The sequence below is a fragment of the Ipomoea nil genome, unplaced genomic scaffold, assembly GCF_001879475.1.
Source record: "Ipomoea nil cultivar Tokyo-kokei standard unplaced genomic scaffold, Asagao_1.1 scaffold0666, whole genome shotgun sequence".
Classification (NCBI taxonomy): Eukaryota; Viridiplantae; Streptophyta; class Magnoliopsida; order Solanales; family Convolvulaceae; genus Ipomoea; species Ipomoea nil.
The window spans coordinates 1,520,856-1,529,691 of NW_017617094.1; the positions used below are offsets into that span (position 1 = coordinate 1,520,856).

Consider the following 8,836-nt stretch of genomic DNA (forward strand, 5'->3'; position numbering starts at 1 on the left):
ATAAAGGGAAAAGCAAAGAAGTGATTATCTTTGTTTTTAAACTATCTTTTATCTGGCATCCCTGTACCTCTCATAAGAATAATCAATAAATATCTTCTGGCACACATCTGTGCGCATTGGAGTTACGCTACTGTTCTTGAAATCATGAATCTCTTGAATACAATCAGTCAAAGTCTTACTTGAAATTGATTACTTATTGAAGAAATATATGGGCATTAATTGCCGCATTGAATGTTATGTGTAACAGTCATATAAATATCTTCACATCACGGCTATAAAAAGGGCTTGAACTCCTCACCATTTCACCATCACTTTTCTCATCATGTATCCCAAAAAGCCTTTTACCAGAGGTGATTCTCACAAGTTGAGAGACATTGCCAGGCAAATCTGAGAAGAACAAGGTGATCTTTATCCCGGTAATAGCCTACAAGCCCCGCTTGAAGTCTTTTCTGATACCGACTCTTCTCATCAATATGATGAAATGGCTGCATACATAGTTGAGGAACCAGAGGAAGGACCTCAGGAAAAAGAAAGCCTTTTACCAGAGGTGATTCTCACAAGTTGAGAGACATTGCCAGGCAAATCTGAGAAGAACAAGGTGATCTTTATCCCGGTAATAGCCTACAAGCCCCGCTTGAAGTCTTTTCTGATACCGACTCTTCTCATCAATATGATGAAATGGCTGCATACATAGTTGAGGAACCAGAGGAAGGACCTCAGGAAAAAGAAAACCCTCCAACAGAAGTAGTCCCTCCACATAAGACAACCCCTGCTGATCCTAGCAAGTACTATGATCAAGACTACATGGATTTTCTGAAAGAAGAGTTCAAATGTGAGCCAAAGGCTGATGAAGAAGAACCAGAATCGTCCTCGGGCTCCAACTATCTGCGTACCGGAAAATGGTACAAACGCATGTGGGCTGATCTGAAAAAGCCGAAGGCTGAGCCATCTGAGGACAAGGCAAACGAGAGAAAGAAAAACTAATCCTTCGGATTATGTATCTTATCGTCTGTATCTATCTCTCTCGTTTTAATGAATAATAAAGTCTTGGTTTCAAAAATTTTGAATCTGTTAAAGTGATGAACGAAACTTTACTTGTTTTGTTCACACCTATCACAGTATATCTCGGACTAAGCATACTTTTCTTGGAAATGAATATATTCCCTCAAGCGTGCTCTCCGTATCTATGACTAGTCATTCGGGTCACATCTTTTGATACATCTAATACTCTATATAAAGGACCCTCTCGGGAATTATGGATTCACTACTCTCAACTTATAGCGTCATGGATAAAGGGAAAGAAATAGCTCTTACAACTGGAAGTTTATCTGGGTTCAAAAATGACTCTCGTCATAAACCCGATAGCTCACTAGTGAAGGGATCATCATCTGATGTATCTACCAAAGCACCAAGTGTTTCTGAATTCTACTCGCTTGTGCAACTTGCGCCACAACTGAAAAATGAAGAAAAATACCGGACTCTTTATGCCGGTGCTAAAGCTAAGGTTATGGCTGAACTGGATGACATGGAGAGATGAGGTCTCTCAAGGGATGCAATGGGAACGGATCATGAAACAATCATAGCCGAAGTGTTCGCTCATGAGGTGCGAAAGAAGGAATACTTTGAAAACGCTCGAAAGAAGAGGGCTGCCATGGAGTAAAGTCTCATGGTTCGTGAATCACGAGAGATGTAGTAACAGTTATCACTGTCCTTGTTTCGTGTAATAAAACATCTCTCGGGCTATGCACTTTCTTTGTATGTCTTGTATAAGATTTGTTTGACTTTATTTGTCCTACAAATCTTTTATTATGTGAAGTTTATCTTCCTTCGGCTTTCAGTCGTATTCAAGATGTTTCCTATTAAATCTCTCATCTGAACCGTTTACAAGTTTCATCATGGGGATCGTGTGGCCAAGGAAAATGGTCCACTACCCCACGATGACTGACAGATGAATTGATGGGCATTTAATGCTCGTACAGGCACTTGAGTGGAATTCTCTCTCCACATTTAATATGGAATGATCAAAACTGATCTGAGCATGATCTTATCACTCTCCTATAATCTGATCAGTTACCTTTTGAAGAAGTAGAACCGGTTGAAAATTTGAAATTCAAACCATCCACCCTAAAAATGGGTTAACCCGTATTCGAATACCCGGAAACAAGTGAAACCCTACATAAACCCTCTCCCCTCCATACTTCACCTCTTTCATTCATCCTCCGTCTCCAAACCATACTGCCATACTTGTATTCTTTCAACACTTCAAAATGGCGAAGAAATCTCAAGTTACCCCCTCTGATACAGAACCATAAACCCCAATCACCTTGGAAATTCCTTCTTTCCCTACGGAAGATATACGATTTATTGAATCCAGGGCTCCGCTTATCGTCGGAGGAAGCATGTGGGACGCTCATGGGTTTCTCGAGTATGTTCTTGATCGCGAGTTTGGAGAAAACATCATCAATCTGCTTACGGAAACTGGGTTATATAGGTTTATCACTCATCTCTATACTTTATGGTACCCTACTGATGTTGCTCAATTTTATATGAATGCAACTGTCTCCTCCGACTCTCTAACCATCACGTCTAGAGTTCACAATCATCAAGTGGTTATAACATCAGAGGACATACGAGCTGCATATGATTTTCCTCAGAGAGATGAGACATACAAGGCCAACCTCTCTTTCTACCACTATGACCCCAGTGAGTTTTATGATACCATCAAGAACAACCATGCACCCTTGAAAACGGAGATTACATGGCCTTTGAAGAAGAAGTGGTTTCGTCTGAACTATGAATTCACTGTGGACATCTTCAATAAGATCGTAGATCACAAAACGTCTGGAACAGATGATGTCACAAAGGAGAAGCTCAAAATGATGCATGCATTCCTCCACAAACACGAAGTCGACTGGTCGAAAGTTATCTTCAACAACCTTGTTCATACCATTATCTTCAACAGAAAAAGTCCTGGTGACATCACAAAGAAACTGGGCTATGGATTCTTGGTTAGTCATTTACTTGTCACAAAGGATGTCCTTATGAGACCAGGAATTCGGCCAGGACCAAAAGCCTGCCACATGAAGCAGAAGCCCTCCGGTTATGACAAACAGAAAGCCTTGGAGCTGGGAATTCCTTTGGAAATGGTAAAATCCAAACGAAAATCAAGGACGCCGAAAGAGTCAGAAGATGACCAACCAAAGCCGAAAAGACAAAAGAAGGAAAAGCGCTCTTCTCGGGTTAAGTCGAAAAAGGAAGTTGTCAATACACCCACTCCCATATCTCCAAAATCTCCCACAGCAAAGAAAACTCCTACCTCACCTATTCCTCATCCAGACACAATTGTTGTCGAAGACTCATCTGATGAAGACAATTTGGCTCTGTCGAACCTCGGAAAAACGGGACGTTTTCGTTCTCCTATCAAAACGAAATTTGGCTCAACTCTCTCCCTGAAGGAAGACGACACACCGAGAGAAGCATTCTCTCAGGGGGAAGAAGATACGAGAGAAGCACCTTCTCAGGGGGAAGGCCAGCCGAAAGAAACTTCTCCAGAAAAACCCTCTGAACAACAAGTGCCAAACCTTGGTCACAGTTCCCCTCAAGTCCTTCATCCACAAGAACCCATTTCAGCAGAGCGAAATATTCAAAGTTCGACACAAGAACCTGCTGTTATGGACACGGAGGCCGGTCACTTAAGTCTTCCACAAGAACCTGGCTTGCCAGCAAAGACGAAAGAAGTGGCTGCTGAATTGACTGAAGTTCCATCTCTTCCACAAGAACCTACCTTTGCAGAGCAGGTACCAGATACTCTGACACAATAACCTGCACTGGTAGCTGAGGACAATCGAGAGATCCCAAATGTGATCACTGATCCAGAAGTGGTGATCACACCACCAGTTGTTGCACCCATTCCTCCATCTCCAGATCAACTGCTTCGTGAGTCTATTGAAAATGACTACAACCGAGTGTTGCAGTGGCAAAAATGGCGCACAGCCCCCTTGGACACGTTCATCGAAACTTTTGAAGCCATGAAAGATGAAGAAAAGTTTGCTCTAGAGTGGGTTGGCACGAAGGATCTCAATGAAGCACTACGTCTTGAAACGATAAGACGAGTGTTTTCTTACAAAATGACACATCGCACTCTCGGAAAGGATAAAGCTCCGATTTGCATTGAGCTCAACAAACCTCCATTGGACCCAGCGTTTGAAGAAGAAATGAAGATGGTTCGATATGCCATATTGATATCTAAAGTCAAAACCATCCTGGAGAAAGAACATCAAAATGATCCTAACTGCAACGTCAGTGGCTTGAAAGATGAGCAAGGCCAAGAGATTGACACGGCCGAAGAAGAAGATGAAAAGAGTAATGAAGAAGATGAAGACGAAACTGACGATGTCGAGGATGCAGATGATGAGAACGATGATGATGATGATGACAATGATGATTCGGGTAATGACGGAGATAATGGGGCTGACCCGACCTATGACAGTGAATCTCCTCTCTTGGTCGGTCCTGATTACGACACTGTTCCCGAAAGATCTCCAGCTCAAAAATCACCCAACAGTGATGACACAAGGGAAGCATCACAACAAGATGAAGACATTTCAATTGATCTTCCTAAGGATCTGTCTCGAGCAGTTGTACGTGAGGGACTGAGGGCAAACTGGAAGCCTCACCAATCCTTCTTAGCTCAGCTAGTGGTGGCAGAAAGGATGCACCACTTCAAGAAGACCAGGTGGAAACCCCACAAACCAATATTGAAGATGAATCTCCTCCAGTGTCCCCACGAAAAGTCATGAACCTCATGAGGGATACAGTTCATGCTGTCGAAATTACACATCAGCAATACTTGACCCTTCGGCAAAGGGACACCAAAGTTCTGGAAAACTTATCCAAGAAGGTGGATCAGTTGATGGCTGCCCAAGCTCAGTCTCTTCCGCCACCACAAGAGCCATCTCAACCCCCACCGCAAGCTAATCCTAACCAACAATTCAACAAGCAATTGGCTAAGGAACTCCATGAACTTCATACCTCTGTCAACAAAGTGGCTCGTCAACAGCACGAACTTAAGCACTCTCACTTCAGCCTCAAAGAGCGTGTTGACTTAGCTTGCTCAAAGATAGAGACTTCACAAGACAATACATACCAACTGGGACAGTATCCTCTTCAAATTCTCGGATATGCTCAAGACATTCTGAATGCAGTTAATAAACTTTCAACCATTCCTCCTACCACGTGTGCCGATGATGCCAAAAAGGGGGAAAAGCGGAATCATGATGATAAGGATGACGATCATCCGAGGGAGAACACAAGAAAACGCTCTCCATCTCATGCACCAAGAGACTCTGGGCAAAGAAGTACAAAACCATCAAATCCTCCATCCAAGTCTCCTGGTCACCATCCTTCCCAGTCAAGACATTATTCAAATCGTGGTCATTCTCAACCCAGATCACAGTCTTTCAAACCTCGCCAATCATATGGTTCTGAATCACAATTTGTATTCGCTGGGCTCTCCAAGAGAGAAAAGACAAACCGAAGGCAGAAACTCATGAAGGACAACAAGGTAACTATGGATGGCGTAGGAAACTTTGTGGAGCACAGACCTTATGAAGAAGGCAGTGGAAAACGTTTTGAGGGTTGCAATGTCCCTATCTGGAAGAAGACAAAGGACAATCACACTAGACAACATCACATAAGCACCCAAAACGAAAGAATCAAGAGACAAAACAGAGAACTATGGGAGAAACACGAAGAAGAAGCCCGAAAGAGAGAGCATGAACTGGAGGAAAGAGAAAGAGTAAAGAAGCTTATTGAAGATCTCACGAAAGTAACCAAACACTCTGAGCATGGTGTCATCTACAATGCAGCTTTCAAAGTGCATGCCGAGTCTGGAAAAAGCTACAAAGAAGGAATGAATTCCTTCGAACTCATCTCATGGTGGAAGGCTGGAATAATTGCAGGAGCAACATTCGCGAGGCTTACAACAATTACATAAGTCTCAACATTCGAGGAAAATACGAAGATCTAGTCAAGACAAATCCAATCAAGATCTTCAGAGAACGAATCAACAAGGAGATCGACACCGACAGAATGCTCAAACAGCAAGAGGAAAGGGACATTCGTGAACGAAAAGAAGCTAAGCTACAGAAGTCGAATCTTCTAGATCTGTAAGATGCTCTTCTTTATGTCTTTTTTAAAAAGTTTTTGTAATGATCTTTATCCTTATATAAAGTACTCGTTGTTACACATCTCGTGTCACTTGTCTGAGTTACTTGTCTTTGTCTTACTTATTATTTGCATTTATCTAGAAAAGACTTGTAAACTCTCGAGTATGGCTGACTTGTAATAGAAAATCCGTTATGGAACCTTTTATCAGCCTTATAAGAAGAGTATAGGTTTTGGCATCATCAAAAAGGGGGAAATTGTTAGGAACACTTGTATTAGGATTTTGATGATATCAATGTAACCTAGGAAGTAGACCCCTAACCGTTATTACTTTCAATCGCCGCTTTCGTCCTAGACGAAAGTTGCCATAACTCACATGTAATTCGTGTTAAGCTAGTCAAACACACGAAGACGAGTTATGCTTAGTTGTTAGGGTTATCAAGACGAAAGAAGACACGAAGCATGAAGCAACTGCAACGAGAGTTTACCAGGAGTTGTCATTGAGCACGAAAGGACAGTCTTATTGATGACAATCCTTCAAGACATTCCTTCTCATCAATAGCAAGAAGAATGTCTCCACTGTCTGACTTGACAACATCCTAGTAACAAAAGGACCTCAACTTGTGGGACACGCATACCAAGGAGCATTAAATGAAGATGTACTATTTCCTGAAGCTAAAGGACAAAACCCTAAGGCTCTCCATGCCATCAACGGCTACAAGGTACAACCTCATTAATGGAGCATTTAATGCGGGAAGCTCCCCGGTCCTTACCCACTGGACAATAGGTTTAAAAATTCACGTCCCTCCAACAGATGAATTTTTCCTCACCTATATAAACCCACCTTCACCAACTAAGAAGGTGCTGGTTCTTATCACTCGATCTATCTATAAGCAAAAGCTCTTAAACGCTCTCTGCTCTCTCAAGCTTTTGTGAACCAGTGTTAAGGTGCAAAGATACTTGAAGAAATTCATTGATACTCATCTTACACCTTAAAGAAGTCTTGCAACTTGTACGAAACAAACATTCCTCATCAGTCAAGACTTCATCACGTTGGAGAAATCAGAAATCATTTTCTACCAACCTCAACTCTGAAGAAGACGTTGATAGAGGCGGAGTAAACTCACGGAGTTGAAAAACCTACGAAGGCTGTCCGGCTTAGTGATCAAGGAAGTCTTTGTGTAATTGTACTAACGAGTGATAGTGCAATCCTTCCATAAGTTGTGGAAGAAGAGTGGAGTAGGCAAAGTTGGCCGAACCACTATAAAAACTCTCGTCTCCTTATCCTCTCATTTACTTTATTCATTTCCTGCATCATATCATTTCTCATGAAAGTTTCCTAATAACGAGAACCCGTGCAAAGCAAGTAAACGAACTTAACATTTCCGCTGCGCCAAAACACCGAAAGGTTGTTTTTCGGCAAAACACGAAAAGAATCTATTCACACCCCCCCCCCCCCCCCCCCCCTCTAGACTCTCGCTACAACTCTACTGGGACCAACAACCGCAAATATTATTATTATTATTATTATTATTATTATTATTATTATTATTATTATTATTATTATTATTATTATTATTATTATTATTATATGAAGGAGATTCGCAACAATATTGCTACTCCATTATGAGATGTTAGATTATGATTATGCTAATAATTTTATTTCAAAATGTTAATTTTTTTTTTAAAGACAAAATGTTAAATTTTAATACGTAAATAAACTATTTTAAATTTTATGAAGATGTTATTTTTTGTCTTTTTACATTTATTAACTTTATCAAAAAGCTAATTTTACCAAACACTTTCAAGCATAACAGCTCTTCAGTTTTCAGCTCATAGCATAATATATTATAGCTTTTCAGCTTCCCGCTCCTTTTCAGCTTTCAGCTACCTTTTCAGTTAGGTTTGCCAAACATAGCATTTATATATGTTTAATTTGAGTACCAGTTAATGTCATTGAACTTGATTTTATACTAATTGGAATTTTTAGTATGAAATTATATAATAGGTAGTGATAAGTAATTAAAATGCATAGCAAACTTTGATACTCTTTCTGATGTTTCCAGATGGTATATATTTCAAGCATGTTGACTAAAGACCAGTCATATACATCCCCTCTAGAAAATTAGGCAATGACAAGAAGGTTCTATATTAAATTACTAACTAACGAAAGCACGAGCAAGTTGGAAATTTTGTATAAATTGATATGCGAGTGATTGTATTGAGACATTAGTTTGAATAATTTTTTACGGAGTACTATTTATTTAAATCAGATTGGATTAAAGTGAATTAAACTGTTCAAATATAATGTTGTAACTTGTAAGTATTTATATTTTGATAAATAGAAGCATAATGTTCTCCTAACACCTTCGAGATGAATTGAATCTACTTCAAATAAATTGTGTAATGCAAGTCTCAATTTTCTAGTCGTAATCATCACTAATAAGTGATACATAGATATTAAATTTTATCCAACAGTTTTAAAACATATTATAAAAGAAAAAAAAAATGTGTCAATTGAATTTCAAGATATCAACAATAACAATGGTTTTGCACAAGCTATGAACTTAGATCCCGACACTTTGGTGAATGTGGGTGTTGGGCCATAGGGGCAAACTCAAAGAATAATTAAAGTGAGGGAGGTGTGCTTGACCGGAGCATTATGCTGTGC

At 40.2% G+C, this 8,836-nt stretch overlaps 1 protein-coding gene across 1 annotated transcript in view; it reads left to right on the plus strand.

Annotated features, from left to right (window-relative positions):
- LOC109174883 overlaps positions 1–8,287 on the plus strand; it is a 34,488-nt gene extending 26,201 nt beyond the window's left edge. Inside the window, exon 2 of the mRNA XM_019324125.1 lies at positions 8,232–8,287. Coding sequence (XP_019179670.1) covers positions 8,232–8,256 — 25 coding nt within the window. The 3' untranslated portion in view covers positions 8,257–8,287. The remainder of the gene's footprint in view (positions 1–8,231) is intronic.
- The last annotated feature ends 549 nt before the right edge of the window (positions 8,288–8,836 follow it).